General features: G+C 39.9%; 1 protein-coding gene across 4 annotated transcripts; it reads left to right on the top strand.

Annotated features, from left to right (window-relative positions):
* The first annotated feature begins 1,272 nt into the window (after positions 1-1,272).
* PRKRIP1 (PRKR interacting protein 1) lies at positions 1,273-14,348 on the top strand. Of its 4 annotated transcripts, none has more exons than XR_014024589.1 (7): positions 1,273-1,432; positions 2,584-2,662; positions 4,175-4,275; positions 5,155-5,240; positions 9,176-9,258; positions 10,910-10,973; positions 13,168-13,205. XR_014024589.1 is itself a non-coding variant. In XM_081313624.1 (7 exons), the coding sequence occupies exons 1-7, from the start codon at positions 1,316-1,318 to the stop codon at positions 13,272-13,274; spliced, it is 633 nt and encodes a 210-aa protein (XP_081169750.1). In that variant the 5' UTR covers positions 1,273-1,315; the 3' UTR covers positions 13,275-14,348. The 4 variants fall into 4 exon arrangements, 3 of the variants coding, with proteins under 3 accessions (XP_081169750.1, XP_081169752.1, XP_081169751.1); XM_081313624.1 differs by having other exon boundaries at positions 9,176-9,254; positions 13,168-14,348; XM_081313626.1 differs by having other exon boundaries at positions 9,176-9,233; positions 10,906-10,973; positions 13,168-14,348.
* Positions 14,349-24,403: the final 10,055 nt, after the last annotated feature.

Raw genomic sequence — 24,403 nt, forward strand, 5'->3', positions numbered from 1 at the left:
ACACTGACGATGTGACAGATTTGTGGATTTGGCTATAATGTACAGACAGTTGCACAAAATAGCAAATGATTTATTGATACAGTAGAACTTGCCCTGATTTCAGCATAGATAATTCAAGTGACAGATTCCAATGATTGTTTCCCATCACTGATCAATTTATTCTAGAGATGCATATGCAACAATAGCCAATTTAGTTTCCTTATAAACAGGTATTTATTAATTTCCCATTATTCCCATACTTGTAAACAAAATAAACAGGGACAGATAGGCTCACACCCAAATATCTGACAAATTGAATAGAACATCTTTTTGAATGCTTATTTGGACACAAATTGTGGAACAAGCACTCTAAAATAGCTTTAAAAAAACTTCTGTGGCAAAGTTTGCACATTACACAATTGGTTTGGTTTATTCTGCACAAAAATCAATTTATTGCAGGCAAAAATGAAATCATAGACAGTATGATATCACATATTTGCCTACTGCAGTTCACCATAATCAAAGCATACGCACAGGCACTCATTCGAGAGATTTAAACTTTAAATCCCAAATCTTTTTCCGCCTGTTTTTCTAAGTCAACAGTCCTTGTGGTAGGCAGCTACGTATGTTAACATGATTCTCTTATATCTGTAAACTACAGGATCCTGTCTTACCAATTTCAAAGCTCCTATCAAGTGAACAAATTCAGTAAGTAAATACACGAATAAAATATATATTAGACGCGCGGTAAATATAACTTAATTCTATGTGGACAAGTGTGTTTACTAGACAGGGTAATGTTTAGAACAGGGGTCTTCAAACTCGGCCCTTTTATGACTCGTGGACTTCAACTCCCAGAATTCCTCAGCCAGGCATGCTGGCTGAGGAATTCTGGGAGTTGAAGTCCACGAGTCATAAAAGGGCCGAGTTTGAAGACCCCTGGTTTAGAAGCTGGTTGGATTATCCCAACATGCAATTATTAGCGTTCTCGTTGTCACACCTATAAATAAGATGAGACGCTCAGAATAAACAGAATTACAAGAAACCAGCGCAGCCGTGAGGAACCCTGGGAAACCCCTCCCGACGGCACCGCTTTCCATTCGCCCCAGGCGAGACACGGCCTCTTCAGGTTTCCCGCCCTCATTAATATTAAAGACGCCTCGTGACTCCCTCTTCCTATTGGAGCAAGAGTATAGTAGGGGGAAGAGGAGGGGACGTTACTATCCCCGCCCTCTTCCGCCTCCACACGCCAAACCTGTGGGACCGTCGCCCTCCGTGACGTCATCGGTCGGGGCCGCGGCCTTTTGCACAAGGGGAGTTGAAACTTGGGAGTAGGATGGCGGCGGGGCCGACGCGGCCCCCTCGGCCCCGGAAGGAGCCGCAGCCGCTGGTCATTCCCCGGAGTGCAGCAGACGAGCAGCGCCTCAAGCTAGAGAGACTAATGAGGAATCCGGTGAGGGGGCGGGGTATGTGTTGGTGGGCGTGGCTATCTGCCCCTTGGCTCTCCCCAGGTTGAGAAATGAGACCCGGCTGCTCTAATCCCGCGGCTGAGGGCGCTTGGTTCCCTGTTATAATCATCGAACTGCATGTGCTGAAGAGCCAGATTTCCCTCCCACGTTATCCTGATCGGTCCCGGTTTTTTCCTCAAGTTTCTGACTTGGTATGCTCTCCTTTAGATACTTCTGTTAGGTCCCTGCGTGGGAGGGTTAAATGCTTTCCCTTCCTCAGCATGAGGATTAGTGTCACTACATTCTGCCCATTTCGCGGCTGGTTGGTGGAATATAGGATTGGGTCTATCAAGGCAGTCTTGATTTTTTTTTATTAAAGAGTTTTACAAAAACAAAATTTTACAATATATCCCCAAATCCCTCCCACCCCAAACTCCCCCACTTCCCCCCCCCCCACTTCCCAGAGCTAAATACAGGATTATAGTTACAATAATCATATTCTAAATAAGAATTGCATAATATACAATTAACCAAATTCATAATGCGCTTTAACTCTCTTTTAACATAACTACAAACAACGTACCAATAACAATATCCCACTAAAATCTACTCATAGGCTAAATGTAACTTTTTAGTCCCATATTTGTTTTGAATATAATTTATCCATCCATCAGGCAGTCTGATGTTTATACACTCAGTATTATGATATTTTGGATCCGCAAGTGTGTAATTAATAATAATAATTATTATTATTATTATTATTATTATTATTAATAATAATAATAAAGTTGGAAGTGACCTTGGAGGTCATCTAGTCCAACCCCCTGCTCAGGCAGGAAACCATACCATTTCAGACAAATGGCTGTCCAGTCTCTTCTTAAAGACTTCCAGTGTTGGAGCATTCACCACTTCTGGAGGCAGGTTGTTCCACTGGTTAATTGTTCTGTCAGGAAGTTTCTCCTTAGTTCTAGGTTGCTTCTCTCCTTGACTAGTTTCCATCCGTTGCTTCTTGTCCTGCTTAGTTAAGCATGGAATATCTGCATGGGTTCAAATTAGTCGTGATTTCTCTCCACTGTTAAAATCTCTGTGCATTTTAATAGCTCTAAATAATTACTCCCTCCGGAAGTATCAGAGTGTTGCTTATGTTTCACTGTAGGATAAGACGGTTCCAATTCCTGAAAAGCTGAATGAATGGGCACCCCGCCCACCTCCAGAATTTGTCAGAGATGTTATGGGTAAGTTGTGGGGGTTTTTTAAAGTAGTTTCTTGGTTTTTCTTCATTACTTTGAGAGAAAAGGGGGGAAAAACAGACTGGAGTTTTGAAGAGCAAAATTGATGGTGTCAAGGAAAAGTTTGAAACTTGTTTCAGAGGCAGTTTTTGGCCCCATTTTGCACTTTGTTATTAGCCTTAACAAACTCAGACTCACTAAATTTCTCTGATCCATGGATGTTATTGTAGTGAGATACTTACAACTCTGCATCTCCTGATTCTTAAATAATGTTTCAATTTTATAACTATAAATGGAGAAATTTTGAAGAATTACTTATACCTCTGTGTGTTGTGAGAAATTATAGAGAGAATCTGAGATTTTGGTGGCCAGGGATGTCAATTTATAGTATGGTTTTAACAAGGAGCTGCTTTCTCAAAATCTTGCTCTTTATTTAAAACAAAGGTAAAGTAATTTTTATGGCATAGATCAGGCATGTCAAACTTGCGATGTCACCTGATGTCGTGCAATGTATCGGGACTTTTTCCCCATTGCTGCCTGCACAACCAAAGATATTTGCTGAATAAAATGACTGGGGCTTTGTGACTGGGGCTTTGCTTTGCATGATTTACTTCAATGCTTCGCGTAATTGATCTTCATACCTAACAAATGTAGGATAAGTTATCAAAATAATTTATGAAATGTGTGAGTTTACATTATTTAATGCACAGTCCTCTTACTTGTGACAAAACTTAAAACGTTTTCCATTGGTCCTAGGGAATATTGACAGCTTTTGTCAAGGCAAAGAGTATTATTATAACAAACTAAGGAACATAACTGATCACATTTGCCCTTTCTAGCTAGAAGGGGGATAGGAAGGGTAGAGCAGAGAAGGGAGGGAATAGTTTTTTCTAAATGTGCACAGAAGTTCATACTGAGCTGGTATTAGCAAAATGAAAAATCACTCTTATATTTGCATTTGCATTTGTAATTTTTGATAAAGTAGCATATGCTTCATAGAAGCTCTTGTGTGTAAAGGTCATAAGATTCACATGACTGTTTTATTCAGTCTCTAATTTCAAATTCATGAAATGTAATAAATTTATTTTTTTAAGTTGCCATGGGGATTACTGTAGGTGGTACTGAACATGGGAACATTTACCATTGGGTAGTGGGACCTAGCAAGCAGAGTGATCATACAAGTGATCCTAGGCAGGATTTTATTTTTTTTCCTCCTGAATTTTGAGCTCTTTCATAGTTTTGATTATATTTGGTCTATTATACTGGGGTTATATTGAAATTTTCATATTTTTCCTGTGTCAAAATGGTGTTAAACCGCATCACTGCTTCTTGGCAGTTAGATTTGGGGTAAGCTATGTGGATTGAAATAAAATCTTTACTTGTTGTTTCTTCTAAATGGTAACAACTTTCCAAAAATTTAAAGATAGACTTTACCCAAATCTGCTATTTGGGACCCTTAAACAGTTGGAGATTGAGATGCTTCAGCCCCATATATTTTTGCCTCTCCTTTTTTGACAGGTTCCAGTGCTGGGGCTGGAAGTGGGGAATTTCATGTCTATCGACATCTTCGGCGGCGGGAATATCAGAGGCAAGATTTTATGGATGCCATGGCTGAGAAGGTAAAGTGACTTTCCCTCAAAAGCTTTGATATTGATTACCTTGAGAAACCTTGCTGTTCTGTAAAACTACAAAGAGATCTACTTTCTCCCATCTCTCCCCTTCCCTCTTTGATCTTCTCCAATGCTCAGGCAGGTACTTGTACCTTTCTTTCTCCTTCATTTTCCTTTGTTTGCTCTTTTCTTCCCATCATATTAACTAATTTTTTTTCCTTTTCATGTATTAAACTTATAAACTAATTATTTCCTGGATACTCATCTTCTGACTGCAGGGCGATCAAACCGGTCAGTCCTAGAGGAGATCAACCCTGACTGCTCTTTAGAAGGCCAGATCCTGAAGTTGAAACTCAAATACTTTGGCCACCTAATGAGAAGGAAGGACTCACTGAAGAAGAGCCTAATGCTGGGAAAGATTGAGGGCAATAGAAGAAGGGGACGACAGAGAATGAGGTGGCTGGATGGAGTCACTGAAGCAGTAGGCGTGAGCTTAGATGGACTCCAGAAGATGGTAGAGGACAGGAAGGCCTGGAGGAACATGGTCTATAGGGCTGCGATGGGTCGGACATGACTTCGCAGCTAACAGCAACAACAACAATATCTTCTGAGTGTGCAGAAAAATACAGTTCCTTATTTTTTTGATGACCATGTTATATAACACGTGCGGCCTTCTGTTCCCAATGCATCCAGCTATGTGTCTGGGAAGTCCAGAACCAGGACATGAATCAATAACATCCTCCTGTTCTTGGCTCTGTTGCAGTAGCTGACAGACTGTCTTCAGCGCAAGAGACAGAAAAAATGAGAAAAAGAATGAAGTAGTAGTCTGAATAATATATTTTTACAATTTTAGATTTAATTTATTGCATCTATTTCTTTTGTTTCTAGCAAAAATTAGATGAAGAATATCAGAAGAAGCTTGAGAAGAACAAGATGGTTGCAGAAGAACAGACAGCCAAACGTAGAAAGAAGCGGTAAGATCAAGCTGTTCTTGGTGGCCAATACAGAAACTGTAAAGGGCTTCTATATTAGCCATAGCAGAACTATTTTTTAATCCAGTTTAATTTTCCCCTTTAATAAATTTAATAACTAAATTTGATCTCACGTACTCTCATTAGTTTCTGCATTGCCCTAATTTGAGGGAGATGCCTTATTTCATGCTTGTCTTTTCTTTATTTTTGACCAGGGGTATGAGTTTCTTAAGTTCCAAATAAATCATTGCTCATCTCCTTCATTTAAAATTAGTAATGAAAATGAAAATGTTAGGAAAAAACAAAACAAAACCATGAGAATGTGAGAACAAAAAAATTGATCAAAATACTGTTTTTAAAATTGTGAAAAGGTAAATACTATTTGTTGTTAGTTGCGAAGTCGTGTCCGACCCATCGCGACCCTATGGACAACGTTCCTCCAGGCCTTCCTGTCCTCTACCATCTTCTGGAGTCCATCTAAGCTCACGCCTACTGCTTCAGTGACTCCATCCAGCCACCTCATTCTCTGTCGTCCCCTTCTTCTATTGCCCTCAATCTTTCCCAGCATTAGGCTCTTCTCCAGTGAGTCCTTCCTCCTCATTAGGGGGCCAAAGTATTTGAGTTTTAGCTTCAGGATCTGGCCTTCTAAAGAGCAGTCAGGGTTGATCTCCTCTAGGACTGACCGGTTTGATCGCCTTGCAGTCCAAGGGACTCGCAGGAGTCTTCTCCAGCACCATAGTTCAAAGGCTTCAATTCTTTGGCGCTCAGCCTTTCTTATGGTCCAGCTTTCACTGCCATACATTGCAACTGGGAAGACCATAGCCTTGACTATACCCACTTTTGTTGACAGGGTGATGTCTCTGCTTTTTAGTGTGCTGTCTAGATTTGCCATGGCTTTCCTCCCCAGGAGCAAGCGTCTTTTAATTTCTTGGCTACAGTCCCCATCTGCAGTGATCTTGGAGCCCAGGAAAATAAAATCTGTCACTACCTCCATTTCTTCCCCATCTATTTGCCAGGAATTGAGAGGGCCAGATGCCATGATCTTGGTTTTCTTAATGTTTAGTTTCAACCCAAGTTTTGCACTCTCCTTCTTCACTCGCAACAAGAGGCTCTTTAGTTCCTCTTCACTTTCTGCCATTAGAGTGGTATCATCTGCATATCTTAGGTTGTTGATGTTTCTTCCGGCAATCTTAATTCCAACTTTTAATTCATCTAGCCCTGCCTTTCTCATGATGTGCTCTGCATATAAGTTAAATAGGCAAGGCGACAGTATACAGCCTTGCTGGATTCCTTCCCCAATTTTGAACCAATCAGTGGTTCCGTGTCCAGTTCTCACTGTTGCTTCTTGGCCTGCATATAGGTTTCTCAAGAGACAAATAAGATGGTCTGGTATGCCCATCTCTTTAAGGACTTGCCACAGTTTGTTATTATCCACACAATCAAAGGCTTTAGCATAGTCAATGAAGCAGAAGTAGATGTTTTTCTGGAACTCCCTAGCTTTCTCCATGATCCAGCGTATGTTAGCAATTTGATCTCTAGTTCCTCTGCCTCTTCGAAATCCTGCCTGTACTTCTGGTAGTTCTCGATCCACATACTGCTGGAGTCTAGCTTGTAGAATTTTAAGCATAACTTTACTAGCATGAGAAATGAGTGCAATGGTGCGATAGTTTGAACATTCTTTGGCACTGCCTTTCTTTGGAATTGGAATGTAAACTGATCTTTTCCAATCCTGTGGCCACTGTTGAGTTTTCTAAATTTGCTGGCAAATTGAGTGTAGCACTTTTACTGCATCGTCTTTTAAGATTTTGAATAGCTCAGCTGGAATACTGTCACCTCCACTAGCTTTGTTGTTGCTCAGCTTTTCTAAGGTCCACTTCACTTCACATTCTAGGATGTCTGGCTCGAGGTCAGTGACCAACTCATTGTGATTATCAGGGACATTAAGCTCATTCTTGTATAGTTCTTCTGTGTAATTTTGCCACCTCTTCTTAATCTCTTCTGCCTCTGTTAGGTCCCTGCCATTTTGGTCCTTTATCATGCCCATTTTTGCATGAAATGTTCCCTTCATCTCTCCAATTTTCTTGAAAAGATCTCTGGTCCTCCCTATTCTATTGTTTTTTTCTATTTCTTTGCATTGTTCATTTAAGAAGGCATTCTTATCTCTTCTAGCTATTCTCTGGAATTCTGCATTCAATTGGGCATATCTTTCTTTTTCTCCCTTGCCTTTCGCTTCCCTCCTTTCCTCAGCTATTTGCAAAGCTTCCTCAGACAGCCATTTTGTTTTCTTGCATTTCTTTTTCTTTGGGATGGTTTTGGTTGCTACCTGTTGTACAATGTTGCGAACCTCTGTCCATAGTTCTTCAGGCACTCTGTCTATCAGATCTAATTCCTTAAATCTATTTGTCACCTCTACTGTATATTGAACAGGGATATGATTTAATTCATACCTGACTGGCCTAGCGCTTTTCCCTACTTTCTTTAATTTAAGCCTAAACTTTGCAACAAGAAGCTCATGGTCTGAGCCACAGTCAGCTCCTGGTCTTGTTTTTACTGACTGTATAGAGCTTCTCCATCTTTGGCTGCAGAGCATATAGTCAATCTGATTTCTGTTTTGACCGTCTGGTGATGTCCATGTGTAAAGCCGTCTCTTGGGTTGTTGGTAAAGAGTGTTTGCTATGACCATCGTATTCTCTTGACAAAATTCTATCAGCCTGTGCCTTGCTTCATTTTGTACTCCAAGGCCAAACTTGCCTGTTATTCCAGTTATCTTTTGGCTTCCTACTTTAGCATTCCAATCTCCCATGATGATAAGGACAACATTTTTGGGTGTTAGTTCTATAAGGTGCTGTAGGGCTTCATAGAACTGATCAATTTCATCCTCTTCAGCACTGGTGGTTGGGGCATAGACTTGGACTACTGTGATGTTGAATGGTTTGCCTTGGATTCGAACTGAGATCATTCTGTCATTTTGAGGGTTGTATCCCAGTATTGCTTTTCCTACTTTTTTATTGACTATGAAGGCTACTCCATTTCTTCTGAGGGATTCTTGCCCGCAGTAGTATACCTGATAGTCATCTGAATTAAATTCGCCCATTCCTGTCCATTTTAGTTCGCTGATACCTAAGATGTCGTTGTTTAGTCTTGTCATCTCTTGTTTGACCATGTCCAGCTTTCCTTGATTCATGGATCTTACATTCCAGGTTCCTATGGAGAAAAAATCTTTACAGCATCGGGCTTTCCTTTCACCACCAGACACATCCACAGCTGAGCGTCCTTTCGGCTTTGGCCCAGTCGCTTCATTCTTTCTGGCGCTACTAGTACTAGCCCTCTGCTCTTCCCCAGTAGCATATTGGACGCCTTCCGACCTGAGGGGCTCATCTTCCAGCGTCATATCGTTTTGCCTTTTGGTACTGTCCATAGGGTTTTCATGGCAAAGATACTGGAGTGGTTTGCCATTTCCTTCTCCAGTGGATCACGTTTTGTCAGAACTCTCTGCTATGACCTTTCCGTCTTGGGTGGCCCTGCACGGCATAGCTCATAGCTTCATTGAATTACGCAAGCCCCTTCGCCACGACAAGGCAGTAATCCATGAAGGGGATTATAAATACTATATTTGGGTATTATGTTTAAGATGAATTGTATGTTATTTCAAAACAATTATGTTAAAACATAAAGTCAAATTAAGGATATGCTAACGAGAGAAATTACTGTTATAATTGTGGAGAATTTCTATGATAAAATGAGTATGGTTTAGAATGATATATTTGTTTTAAACAATACCTATTGGACAAATGATATGCCATTTAAGCAATGGCAGAAAGATACATCTTTGTATGGCAAGGGGAAAAGGCAAGGATTAAATAGAAAGTGCTCTAAAATGCAAAGGCACAAGGAGGATTGGAACTGATTTGAAACTGTATTTTGAAACTTTCTCCTAGTTTGGATAAAGGAGTGGATGCTGCTGAGAAAAAAGAGAGAATAAAGAGAAAGAGAAAGGCATGGCTGAAAGTTTTGATGGCATGTATTTCTATGATACAATAAAGTTCAATGTTGTTTTTAAAAATCACTATAATAGAGGTGCCTTGTTGAGAATATAAATTTGGATATAAATCTAAATTGTGCCCAAAAATGCCTTCATCAGTCTCAGTCTAAGAAGCATTTTATAGGAAACAGCTGACAAAGTGAGATAGTTAACCTACTGAGAGTTGTTAAATGATGATAACTTTATTGTCACTTTGAATGTACACCAATCGGCATACATCAAAATGAAATTTCGTTGCATACAACTCTCAAAGGGTCACCACCTCCGATATACAGTATACTCCTTGTTCGTGGCCCGCTCAAATTTCACATTATTCATTTTAGTCTCTAGGGAGTGAACGATGGCAATCAGGACAGATGGAAATGGGGCTCCATGTGGATTAGCCCTCAAATTCGCTTGTATTCTGACAACCTCGCCTTCTTTCCTTTTTCTGATCCTGACTCTTCCACCTTTTCCTTAAAGAGGCCTTGCTTCTTTTCGCCCCTGGAGCACGCTGCCGCCGCCACCAACTCCTCCAAAAGCCTCTCTCTCTTCCTCTGGGCCTGCCGGCAGCCTCATCCAGTTCCTTCGCTCCATAAGCTCCAGGTCCTCTCCTCCTCTGCCTTCTCTGGAAACAGCCCTGATTTGCAATAGAATCCATCACTGGGCCAGGAGTCAGATTTTGCTGCTGGTAGAACAAATTCAAACAGCGCCAACGACTTTTAACAGTCTCACCAACAGTTCCAAAACAACTAGAAACTTGCCAGGCCAGCAAAGATTGTCGGTCGTATGTCGTACCGTATGTTACCTTAGTTCCACCATGTTGCTCAAACACATTAAAATCTTCCTGATCATGTGGCCTATAGTCCTTACTATCCCTCCCAAAACTATTCGCCTTCAAGAGCCAATGCAGCCGCAGCCATTCCAGGCCCTGCCATCTGAGCTAAAGAATAGTTACAAGAATAAGGTGAAAATAAGATGAAATCAAGATCAATTGACTACAGAGGGATTTATTTTTCAATGGTTTTATATACGGTTAAAGAGAAAAATTTAAGGTAGATAAGGATGTTTAGAATTGGAACAGCACAAGACAGAATTTTAATTTGAAGTAGGTACAGATGATCATGTAATTGAAATGGAAGAAGTGAACATGTATGATGAAATGAGCTAAAAACTTTGGATATAATATACTGATGGAACAATGGGAAAATATGTGGCTGAAAGGACTGAAATTCACATTATACTGTCATTTAAAAGAGGTGATACAAATTCTGTGATGCAATTTATATATTTATCTGTAGGTGGCCACAGGTCTTTGCAAGCTGCTGGAAACAGTTCCCTAACTGCAGTTTATTTATAGCCCAGCTTTCCCACTCCAGCATCATGTACAGAATAAGATGAATAAGATAAACCGATTATGTTGGATTTTGGACCAGTGGGTGGAGAAGGCTTTTCTAATTACTAAAGAGTAAAAGAGATGGAAGAGAAAACATTTAAGAGCTATTTTCATCTACTTCTGTTAAATATAAATTTGTTTGAAGTATAAAAGTTTACATCTTTAGTAAGATTGGAGTTAAAAACTGCAAAGTTTGAAAAGAGGAGTTGTTTGTTTAATCAGTACTAATATCTCCTTTGCTTTCTTTGCAGACAGAAATTAAAAGAAAAGAAATTGCTGGCAAAGAAAAATAAACTTGAACAAAAGAATGAACATGCAGGTAAGTCAAAAAATTGTAATCTTGAGGTCAGCCTAGAAGAAAATATATTTTCTCAATCCCAGAAGTTCCATTTCTTTTCCAATTCAACAAAAGTGTATGTCTGCAGGAACAACATGTGCCACATACATTAGTGTGGATGTCTTTCAGAGTGACCTTCCGCAGCCAGGTTCCCTGTTCAGATAGTCTTCAACATGATTGTAATGGAGCTTGCCCAATACAGTTGCAAGTGGTGACAGTTGTTAAGCAAGATTGCCTCATTTAATACTCCATGCACTTCTCTCCCTGATGTGGTTACTAAATGGAGCAGGGGTGAGTGAGGCTGGGAGGCTTAGCACAGGTCCACGTCTGCATGTCTGGGGCTCCCAAGGCCTCATCCACTTCCTGACACCCTATGATCCAATTCTTCCACAGCCCATGAGCCTGCTCCCCCTCCCTCACTGGGTCCCTGCAGGCCTTGGGTCTGCTTCCTACTCCACTGGGTCCCAAATCCTCCTCCTTGCTTGCCTTTTGTAGATCTGAGCTCAGGAGATTGGGTTAAGGAAAGATGGGCAGGCCTTTATGTTGTTGAGCCACATGGTGTGATCCTAGAAGCAGCTGCCATTTTCCAAGAGACTGCACTGAATTGTGGCTATTCAGAAAATGGGGCCACTTCTGGAATTGAACCCCACGGCCTAGCAACAAAACCGCTTGCTTTGCTTTGGTAATGTGAAAGACATTCTCTTACTAGGCTGCATGGTACACCTCTGGAAACAGCTTTGTTAGGAATTGTTGCGCAGAGGTCTCCTTGTGCTACCAAGGAGTTGCACAGACAAGGAAGGGTACTGAGAGCAGTAAGAGTCACACAGTAACCACAAGAGTTCACTGAGTTGTGAAAGCAGAAAGTACTTTACTTTTGAGGTGGTGTAAAAACAAAAATGCACGGTCAAAAAGAAAACAGTCCAGCTCATACACAATAGTAACAGTCCAAGGAGTATTCCAAATACAAAGTCTTCATACCGGTCCAGAGGTCAATACACAGTTCAGGTTTATCACAGTAGTAAACCAACAGTACAACAAAACAGTAATAGTAGAGAGAGCAGTGAATTCAGAGAGAGAGAGAAGCTACGTTCCTAGCTCCCTCTTATGGCCATGAGAACACTTACCCATCAGCCAATTAACATCTTAAAGTCACAACATCATAGTTTATATATTTTCAACCCAACTATGTAGGCTATCACCATATGCCTAACAAGCCTCTATTTTCAAAATGGCCTCTCAGACAATGGTAGCTGCTTCCATTTCTCTCAATGAAGGAAAGAAGGCAAATTGATCGTGGAAATATAGTTCCATTAAGGTTGTAAGAAGTGCAGTTCATGTTTGTATTTTTTATTTATTTTTATTTTTTATTTTTTTATTACATTTATATCCCGCCCTTCTCCGAAGACTCAGGGCGGCTTACAAGCTTAGCAGTAGTAAACAGGCTTGAAACAGTGGAAGGAAAAGATTTTCCATAATATGAAAAGTAGGCTGTTCATTCACACAAGAAGAGCATACCTTACATAATGTTGTACAGTGGTGGAGCTGGGGAGATAGGATAGTTTCGTCCTTCTGCGGGTATAGCAAGGGGGAAAATAACAGTTCTTTATTAACTCATCCTTCCCTAACCTGATGCCCTTGGAAGAGCTGGGACTAACTCCCAGAACTCTGGCTGCCAGATGGGGGGAGAGAAGTTGACTACATCCATTTCTGCCAACTTGAGGAAGAAAAACTAATCCCATTTGATAAAGACTGGGGACCAAATCTAAGACGTCTGCAGAGGTTTCCAGTATTTTTACATTATTATTTATTCAGTTTCTACCCTTCCCATCTCAAGTGATTCTTGATGGTTTACAGCAACATAGTAAAACTATGTAAACAAGTGGATAAAAATACAGATTAAAAACAAAGTTAAGAACAAGTAAAAACTTACAAGTTAAAACTAAAAATTAAAGTTAAAAAATTCAGAGGTAGTGGAAGTACGCTCAAGCCACTGCCATCCGCAGGGTGGCATCATAATCTTAGACCCCCATGGTAACTGGTAGAATAGTCTTCTTTTCTTCATTCAGATGCAGTCTGCTTCTGAATGTAAAATTGGGCTTGCTTCTGATGATAATGAATGCCAGTATACTAAACTTTCATTACTTTAACCAGACCTTTTTATATTTGTGTTTTGCAGCTGCAGATTCTGATCATTCCCCTAAACAGCAGACCAGTGAAGAGGAGACTTCTGAGGAAGAAGAGAAAGATGATGTGAAGGAACCCAGCTTTGTAATGAAGAGATGATGGTCTTGCTGCTCTACTGTAGTCGATAGCCAGCCAGCATCAAGGAACTGAATCGAACAAGAGGGTTTTTCTGCTCTTTTGGACTTGACTGTGGCATTGATATGGCCATGACAGTCCTGTAGAATATCTTGCTGGATCCAAATCAAATGAAAGTTGATTTCAGACTTTCTTGTATAACTGCTGTGCAGAGTTTCAGGGAAAAGCATCAGCATCATGTAACTCTAGTTCCTCTGCTATTGCTCCAAAGTGACATTTCTTTAGCAGCTTACGTCTTTAAAGTAGATCTCCTGAGAGACTTAAATATACAAAATGGAGTTATGTGACTGAAAAATGGACTTGACTTTGAGGCAGAAAATAGTTTCTTATTTCCTGCAGGGGAAAAAATAATTTCTTGAGTCTCTACTAAATTATCCTTTATTCCTTGCATTTCTGCTGCAAGATAAGATTTTCCAACAACTAAGAAGATCTAGTGTTTCACTTCAGAAGTGTGTGGTTCATTTTTATTATAAACATTTCTGAATAAAAAGAGGATATCCAAGTGTTTTTGTTTTCCTGCCTCTGAAGGATAAACACTGTGCATTTTATATGGACTTTTCATCCATGAATTTGCCTGCCAAAAACATGTAGCCATTTAAGATAAATAGATCTTCCATATTCACTGCACTACACATTTGAGCACCTACTGTTAGGAAATACCAATTCATGAGTATCCTAGGGTTATCTGACTAATCAGTGTGGGAAACAAGATACTCAATAAAATATTTCATTCTCAGTTTTTAATTTTGGTATAATCTTTTAAGTGGGTCTTCCGTCTTGAAATACAGTTGCCACATTCCTACAGAGTGGTACAATCGGCTTTCTTCTGTTTTCCTGAGAAGAGAGATGTGTTTACATACATGGTCTGCCAAAATAAAAAATGATGTTTTCACCTAATGTGTGAGTTTTGCAGCTGAGGCCTATGCAAAAATAGGCGCTTCTCTGTGATTCCCATTTTACTTGATTCATCTACAAAATTGTAATATAAAAAGTGATACTGATAATTTATAATAAAGACTTTAACTTTGCAACACAGCACATCCTAGTATATAACTGATTCCTGTCTGATGAAATTATTTTGTGACTCAAATATAGAAGGGTGTTGATGTAGAAACTGGTTACCAGGAAGTTAATCCTTTCAGCTCTATGAAGAGAGAAATCAAATGCCTTTCTGCAGCCCTCAGTTTATAAGCCAACCATGCCGAAGATGAATATTGAATATAGTTTGTATGTAAATAAATCTGTTCAAGCCAGAAATGGGTTCCTTAGAGACAGAATAAGCTATAAACCTTTAGGGACAGGTTCTGGGGAAAAGCAAAATAAATGGTATTACTTGGGACCAGAGATCTTTGGGGACCAATTCATGCCAATTTTAGAATAGCTGTGCCAAGCTCCAGAAAAATAAGACTTGGTGTTGTTGAAACTGGATTAAATAAATCTTGACTGATTAGTTAGGGGAGAGTTATTATTCCATGGCTAATTTTAGATAGTAAAAAAAAATATTCTAAATTCAAAAGGAGACGCATTCTCCACATACTCAGATTAATATAAGCACATTTCCTTAGAAAGCAAGTGGCAAACCCCTACTTTTCTGAGAAAAAGGGATGGAGGATCTGCTGGTTAAGGCAGTGAGGAAGTGCCAGTCTGTTCACTGAGAAAAGGGACAGATACTCGAAAAACTCAAAATGCTTGCTTTTGCATTTTATACTATAAGCTAATAAAATATTTCTGAAAAACTCAAAATATTCAGGTCCAGCTGGGAAAAAGAACCGGCTCAAAACGAACTCCTTTCCCAGTTAAAAGGAAATATTTGCAATGCAGCAGAGCGTGGGGGCACCTCCGCCATCTCAGTCCCCCGAAACGGTCCAGCGGGAGAAAGTCAGACGGAGAAAGAAAAGCCAGCGGTCCCTTCGTCACATGTTTGCTACTATCGTGAGGTCACGTGACAAGGCCTTGGCGTTGCCTTGGCAGCACCGCAGGCGACGGCACTGGCGTTCCTGCAGCTGCCGCCGCCGCCGCCGCCCATCGTCCATGGGGTAAGTCGGCGGGAGGGCTGGTGGAGGTGGGTGCCTACTTTGCATATTCGCATATTCATAAATGCATAAAAAAATAGGTAAGAGCGGATGGTAGACTCTGTCCGCCACGATGCAAAAAGTGAGGCTTGGCAAGGCGTGGGAGGATTCAGAAGACCTGCCTCCCCTTGGCGCCGAGGTCCTGTTCGCTGGACACGTTTAACCAGCTGAAGTAAAGACTTGGCAGATGGCAAAATATGCTTAACTTGATTAGCATTAAGCCTGCTCCTTTGTTTCGTGGCTTAGTGGGTGCTGCGAACCCAGAACCCACTTGTGTTTAGTGTGTTGTCTGGAAAGAAGTTAACCTAGGAACCCTATTTTGCAAACAGAGTCATAAAATCTCAATTGTAAACTTGTATCCAGAGGTCTTCCTGCAAGTAACAGTATTTCTACTGTAATGCCAACAAATAATAATTGATAATAAACTACCATAAGATTATTTTTTTTATAAACTGCCTTGCCTGCAAGGATCTACATAAACATCACTTTATTTTCTGGGAATACTTTTCAAGTAATTTCACCCACAATTTTTTTTAATAAGTAAAGGCATTTCTACAATATTCTTAATCTGCTATTAAGAACATGCTAAAGTACAGGGAACTTAACAAAAGTTAAGGCTAACCAAGCTTAATATTTTGCGCAAATACAGCTATAGCTCTTTAAAAGATGGGGGGGGGAGTTATACTGTAGCATTATTTCTGCGGGTTCCTGCATTAGGCAGAGGGTTGGACTAGATCAAGGGTAGGTAACATCGGCTCTTTTATGACTCATGGACTTCAACTCCCAGAATTCCTGAGCCAGCTATGCCTGGCTCAGGAATTCTGGGAGTTGAAGTCCATGAGTCATAAAAGAGCCGAGGTTGCCTACCCCTGGACTAGATGATCACTAATGTCCCTTTCAACCCTTAGCTTTCCTAAGTCTATAGAGCCATTCTACTCCCCAAAATCTTAAATATATACTATATGTTTGCAGGAGTAGAGGAATACAGTTTGTGTATTTTGAGGCGGCATTCCAGTACTGATTGTGTGTTTTGAAGGATTCAGATCAAATTCTTTTGCAGCCCTATGGGAAGAAATGGGTTTGAATTTGACAAGAGTGCTGGCTTATTGCCAACACACTGCCATTTACTTCCAGGTAGGAGTTTACTGTAAGATTGTAACCTTCTGTTTTGGTTTATCTAATCTCTAAGACTACATTACTATATACCAGGGGTAGGCAACCTCGGCTCTTTTATGACTCATGGACTTCAACTCCCAGAATTCCTGAGTCAGCTATGAGTTGAAGTCCATGAATCATAAAAGAGCCGAGGTTGCCTACCCCTGCTATATACCTATACATATGAACATCTTTTCCTGTCATTTCTAAGGGCCAGCAATATATCGTACTGCTTTATAGAGTTTTATAGGCAAAAGGAGCGGTCCATATGTGCTAAGAGTTTACTATCTGAAATAGGCAATGAGGAAGCAATATTGAGTGGGGAATGTTAAAGAGTATTCAGCATGTGCATTAAAGGAACCAGCTGAAGGACAGCATCAAAAATGGACTTGAAACAAAGAAGCAGCTCCCTGTCGCAGGAAGTATCTAGATTGAGTACCTTTTAAAAGCTAGAAGAACAGGAGCCCCACTCTTCATGGTATGTAGGGTTTGCACAAGCGTGTGCCTGGAACGTCTCAGAAGATCAGCCCAACACAATGCAGATGAGAGCTCCATTAGAGAAGTATGGATTTCAGTAGGTAAGTGTTCAATACTCAGGATGAGATACTCAGATATTCTCTGCTGAAATCTCTAAAAATCTTGTTTTAGCTGGATCAGCTCCCCAAAAGGCTTCTGATAAAATATGTTGGGTGATATTAGCTGCTGAGGGAGAATGGAGTGACTATCCAATCCAGATTGGGGAAAGGTGCTGGAGTTTTAATGGAAAAGAATATATTTTTCGGTAGGGATATGTATGGAATATGTATATGTGTGTCTGTGCATGCTTTTTCTATACCTTTTGCTCAGCATGTATTATTAATCTTCCAATTCAACTTCAATGTGTGCTTCTAAGCATTGCATTAAATATTCTTTCTCTCTCTTTCATTTCGTTTTCTTATTTGCTGGCCTGTGGATGGCATAAAAGTGAGAAAATAGCCTTTTGAGATATACTCCTAGGCAAGTCAGTATAGACTTAGCAAACCTGAACATTAAGTTGTACGGCATATTGTATTCTCTGCATGAAATCAGCATGTTGTGAGAACGTCTGCACACACAGCAAGATGCCCCACCCAGAAGTGCTCTGGTATTGACAGGATAAGGAGTCCAATGCAAGAATTTACAACACAGGGAGGGGTAGCTAAAAGCAGAAGGTAACATTAATCACAATAACTCCACCAGGGAAAGATGGAAACACAAGAATTTATTTGTCACTTGATTATTTGCATCTGTGTAGTGGAGTAATTTCCATAGCTATGTGTGGGCAGTATATTGACTGGTATATTTCTAGCAAGGAAAAAGTGTTCTGTTTGAGATTGATTGATTATGTGCCATTATCCATGGTGACTCCTGGCGACCACCTAGATAGATTTTCTCCATGAGTCATTCCTAACCTGGTCTTTCAAGTCTCCCAATGGCGCACTCATCACCATTGCTGCTGGGTTGTTTTCTTATTCTCTTTCCTTGCACCTTTCCCAACCTCAGAGCCTTCTCCAGAGAGCTGGCTCTTCACATAATGTGTCCAAACCAGGACACATTTATACCTTAAATAAGAACACTGGGTTGATGTGGTTGATGATCCATTGGTTTCTTTTCTGGACTGTCCACAATATTCTCAGGAGTGAGACCCTAGAATAAACATATTTCTTTGAATGGAGGGATATGGAATTACAATTTTTCAATGGGGGTACAAGATGGTGGCAAAATGATGCAAAATTCTTTTCTTGGTCAGCTAATGGCCAGTTATTTGCAGTCCAGCTATGTAAATCGTGGACTAGTTACCTCATTTGAATAAATGAACTGGGTCAAAACAAAAATAATCCTGCACATCTGAAGCATCCTATGAAGACATTGGAATAAGACTGATGTTGGAGACAGGAATCTGTAACCAACATTGACAGGTTACTTAGACAACTGTCTTTTTTCCAAGAATTCTACCTGTTCAGTCCAATAGATTGGGCATGCTGCAGATCCTGTCAGCCAGAGCGTTGACTGGTAGAAACTAGAAGTTGGGCTTTTTCTGCTGCAGCCCCTACCTAATGGAATATTCTCCCTTCGGCAATTAGTGTGGTCCCAACCCTGTTGGTTTTTCCCAAAGTTTTAAAAACCTGGCTATGTACCAGGGACTGAGGCTCAGAAAGCATTAAGGGCCCTGTTATATGACTTTATTATTAGTTCACAGCTGCTGTTTATTCCTTTTGTGGATATTTATTGTTTTAAATGTTTTTTATTTAATTGTTTTAGAATTTTAGAATTGTAAGCCACCCAGTCTATTTCTGTTGTGGTTCCCAGTTTATTAAACTATCTTTTTGGGAATGAAAATGCTTACATTGTTATGTTATCCACATCAATTTCTTCCTATCTGGTCCATCAACTTCTAACTTTGATGTTGGCAGCTGCTGCTTATATTCTAACAGGGAGCTATTGAATTTTCCAGATTATTGTAGCTCAATTCTTTGAATCTTCAACTAAACCAACCAGGCTTTCCCTATATACTAAGCCATGTTTTGGGCAAATGCAAATACCAGGCCTTTAATAGATCTAGTTGTGTAATCTGTGTGAGCATGGCTGTAAAATGTAGGCAGTCCTTGTGGCTGATTACCATTTCTCTCTGTTTAAAATGAGAAGAAAAAGCGACACAACAGCAAGATGCAGAACCATAGTCAGCAGAGTATATAAGTGACCTAGAAACTGTGTTTGCAGCCTTGCAAATTGCCAGAAGATCATGGCAGATCAGTCACTTGTTGCTTGAATGGTGTGATACACACTCAGAATTGTGGCTTGGGTAGTATAGCAGGTAAGCTCCAAATCAACCAGTAAAAAAATGGCTTGCAATGAGGCTCGCTCCGAGCCAGCTTTTTGGGTGCTTCAAGGATCTGTTTTATATTAGCATTTGACATTATTGTCTTTATTGTCTGTTGGATCCAGATGTGGTCAAATACCAAGTACATTCACTGGAATAAAATTTCCTAAAACAAAAATTGCCGACATCCCATTTGATTGATTTCTGACAGTATAAATGGATCCAACGACATGGTTTATTTGGGTGAAATATTTAAATTTTCTTCGGGTGAATAAATGAATGCATGGCCTAAGACTGTATAAGTGGCCTGTGACTGAATACACAACCTCTGCTTTCTTTGCAGATTACTGATTTAGAATCCTTAGGTCAAATATTGATATATTTACAACCAAACTTCACATTTTAAAATATTCAACAGTACAGAGTGATGCAAGATGTCCATGGGTAGAGATCAATAGTCTTTGTTCCAGAATCATATTGCTAAGTGACTTGAGTAAAATGAAGAGGAAGAAGAAGAACAGTGCTGGAGAGATTTAGCCAGGAATCTAAGGTTTTATTAAGCTGTCTCTGTTTCTCTTTTATGTATCTTTTCTGCCTCATTTTTTGTTTTCAGGGTAAATTATGCAACAGTGCATAATTTCACTCAGAGCCGCGTTTATATCCTGTAGGGCTTGCAAAATGTGAGTGTGTTTGGCTGCTCTGTGTGACTCAAACCATAAAAGAAAAAAGGGTATGGTTGAGAAGGAACAAGACACAGCTGTTAAGAATCAGATTAAAAGTAAGATAGCCAGGGAAGTTAAGAGAGATTGCCAGGTTCTGAGCAGAATAGTTGCTGCTTTTTTTGGCTTCTGTGCTAGATCATGACCATTGCTGGATCTGACCACTAAAACCAGATAAGAAAACATGCTTCATTTAACCATAAAATCTTGGGGAAACTGTAATCTCCCATTACTTTGGAAGTCTAGCCACCAAAGTTTGGATTCCATGTTCTCAAAATATCTATTGGAACTACAGATAGTCCTTGACTTATGACCACAGTTGAGCCCAAAATTTCTGTTAAGTAAGGCAATTGTTAAGTGAGTTGAGCCCCATTTTATGACCTTTGTGCCACAGTCGTTAAATGAATCACTGCAGTTGTTAAGTGAATCATACAGTTGTTAAATGAATCTGGCTCCCTCCATTGACTTTGCTTGTCAGAAGCCGGCTGAGAGGGTTGCATAGGCTAATCACACAACCCTGGGACAGTGCAACTATCATAAATGCATGCCAGTTGCCAAGTGCCTGAATTTTGATGACATGACCGTGGGGATGCTGTAACAGTTGTAACTGTGAAAAACAGTCATAAGTCACTTTTTCAGTGCCATTGTAACTTCAAAAGGTCACTAAACCAATGGTTGTAAGTCGAAGACTACCTCTACAGATATACTAAAATGGCAGTGCAAATGATCTACTGTAAGGGAAAATGTTAAAAACACTAAAACATTGGAATCTTTTACTTTGGTGACAAAGTTTTAAAGAAGGACAAGATAGAGATTGATAAATTGTACTTTATGATAGCTAACTGTTTCATAGAAGCATCGAGTTGGAAGGGACCATGGAGATCATCTAATCCATGTTTAAAGACTGAATACTAGCTGTTGTGTACAATCCTGGGTTGTATAAACAGAGGCATACTGTAGAATCAAGAACACGCCAAGTCTTAGTACTGCTTTATAAAGCCCTAGTAAGACCACACCTCAAATACTGCAGCCAATTTTGGTCACCATATCACAAAAAAAGATGATGATGATGACATGATAATGATCAGGGCTTTTTTTCTCATAGACCACTCAGAACGGAGTTCCGGCACCTTTTTTGGATGAAACCTTGTAGGGTAGGCAAGGCGGGTTGTATGACATGTGTGAGTTCCGGCACCTTTTTCTTTTACAAAAAAAGCAGTGATAATGATGATGATGATGATGATGATGATGTGGTGGTGGTGGTGGAAGGGACCTTGGAGGTCATCTAGTCCAACCCCCTGCTCAGGCAGGAAACCCTATACCATTTCAGACAAATGGCTGTTGAGAGTTTGGAAAAAATTCAGACAAGAGCAACTAAGTTGATCAGAGGGCTGGAGACCAAAACACACGAAGAATGGCTACTGTTTGTCTAGTCTAAAGAAAAGAAGAAATAGGGGAGATATGATAGCAAGCAGTATTCCAGTATTTGAGGGGCAGCCACAAGGCAGAGGGGGCCAGGTTGTTCACCAGAGCCCCAGAGGGAAGGACGAGAAACAATGGTTGGAAACTGATCAACCTGGAATTAAGGAGAAACTTCCTGACAGTGAGGACAATCAACCAGTGGAACAGCTTACCCCCAGAAATCATGGGCATTCCATCACTGGAAATTTTTAAAAAGAGACTAGACAATCACCTGTCTGAGATGGTATAGATTCTCCTGCTTGAGCAGAGGGCTGGACTAGAAGACCTCCAGGTCCCTTCCAGATATTCTATTCTATTCTATTCTATTCTATTCTATTCTATTCTATTCTATTCTATTCTATTCTATTCTATTCTATTCTATTCTATTCTATTCCATTCCATTCCATTCCATTCCATTCCATTCCATTCCATTCCATTCCATTCCATTCCATTGGGGTGGGAAAGCAATTGATTTTGGACTTCCCAAGACTATCTGGAGAGCTGCAGTGGACAGTCGGATACTTGTCTAGAAGCATATTTGGTTTGCTGCATTAGAATTCTTCTTCTGTTCTAATTATTATTTAATAAACTTGTATACCATCTGATTCTCAGTGACTTTTGGTGTTATCTGCAGAAAATGTTGTTTAAGAGACAAAGATGGATCCACACAGACATTGGGTTCATCCCTCCCATAACTGCTTTGCTATTCTTCTCATTTCCTGACTTCATTCCTATTGGAGGGCGGAAAAAGCAGCAACCAGCTGGGCCCCCATCCTTTTCTACTGTGATTTCTTTTCATGGAGAGAGACGAATTAAAATCACAAAAGACCATTAACCTGCCCCTTGGCACATCTGTGGGGAATGGGGGCAAGGTGCTGAAACACTAAGCTCCAAGTGGGTGGGGGAAATCCCAGCAGGCAGGAGATAGAAGGAGGCAGGAATTTCCATTTATGGGAACGTCCCATCCTGTAATTCCGAAAAAATTACGAATTGTCTTTGGCATATTTCCTGTGAAGCCTAAATTGAGCCAATAGTTAATCATCTCAACTTTCCAAGCCTCTTAGAAACTCTACAATAATGTGGTGGCACTGTGTATCTCAGATTACTTCAGGTGGATGTGACAAACTGGGTACTATAGCTTAATGGAGAACTTGATTAATTAATTAAATGAAGATAATCATTTATTATGCTGGATTACTACCTGAAATAAAAGGTACAGGATTTGTGTTATGCTCTAAATTGTCACTTTTGCCTTTTTTCTCTCTGTCAGCCAGAAATATCTTTTCATTTCTGAAGAAGAGTTTATCTTTTATCCTTTTCTTTCTTCTCAGACTCCCGTTTTGTATTATTGGTTTGGTTTTTCTTACACACACATACAAAAGTAAAATTTCAGGAAATTCTGGTGGAAAAGCTTGAAATATTACAGTGCTTGCTTTTAAGCACTTTTTACAAATATGAAGTTAACGCTATTATTTTACAAAATGCATTATATATTGATTTATCCATAAACCAAATTTTGTGCTTAGTAGTGAAAAATGTAGTTGAAGGCAATAATTATGAGCGTATTATTTCAATTTACTTCAATATACTATTGTTTAGTGCCAATGAAACTGCAAATGTATCACCTTTTATGCTTGTTTAGATGAGGTAGACCGGCCAAAAGGTAAATTTTAAAACAGAAGAAATAAGTATTGTATGAAATCACACAAACACAAAAAATTAACAATCAAGCAGCTTCAACAAGCACTATTTTCTGGGAAAGAAGCTAAAGTATGTGGAGAGGAACCAAGGCACAAAATGTACATTTTCCTATATCAATCCTTGCTGAATATAATAGGCATTGTTGTATACTCTGATTTAAAAATAGAGGTAAAGTTGAAAAGTGAAAAAATGTTTGTCTCCCATTTTTTCCCAATTTTCTCCTAGGTGCTTTATATTTGTATGTAAATACAGGTAGTCCTCAACTTACAACCATAATTGAGCCCAAAATTTATGTTTAAGTGAAAAAAATGTTGTGAGTTTTGCCCCATTTCACAACATTTCCTGCCACATTTGTTAAGTGAATCACTGCAGTTGTTAAATTAATAACATAGGTGTTAAGTGAATTTGGCTTCCCCATTGACTTTGCTTGACAGAAGGTCACAAAAGGGACTCTGGGACATCGCAACCATCATAAACGTGAACCAGTTGTCAAGCATCCGAATGTAAATCACATGACCATGAGGCGGCTGCAAAAGTCATAAGTGTGAAAAATGGTCATAAATCACTTTTTTCAGTGTCGTTGTAACTTCAAACTGTAAACGAACTGTTGTAAGTCGAGGACTACCTGGATGCTATTCAGCTAGCCTAATTACTATATACTTATGCTCTTTTTCTATTATTTCATTTTCTGTCAACTAACTTGTGCAATTTCACCTTTTATTTTCATTTTTCTTTTCAGGGCTTTAAACAGCTGTAAACAATGTTTTGTTGCATCATTTTAACTAATTTTAATTCCAAAGAGGGTACAATGACTATGTTAAGGTAAAGGTAAAGGTTCCCCCGCACATGCATGCTAGTCGTTTCCAACTCTAGGGGCCGGTGCTCATCTCCATTTCAAAGCCGAAGAGCCAGTCTCCGTGGTCATGTGGCTGGCATGACTAGACGCCAAAGGCGCACGGAACGCTGCTGCCTTCCCACTGTAGTGGTCCCTATTTTTCTACTTGCATTTTTATGTGCTTTCGAACTGCTAGGTTGGCAGAAGCTGGGACGAGTAACAGGCGCTCACTCTGTTACACGGCACTCGGGATTCGACCCGCCAAACTGCCGACCTTCTGATCAACAAGCTCAACGTCCTAACCCACTGAG

Source organism: Vipera berus (genome assembly GCF_964194415.1).
Source record: "Vipera berus genome assembly, chromosome: 1".
Lineage (NCBI taxonomy): Eukaryota > Metazoa > Chordata > Lepidosauria > Squamata > Viperidae > Vipera > Vipera berus.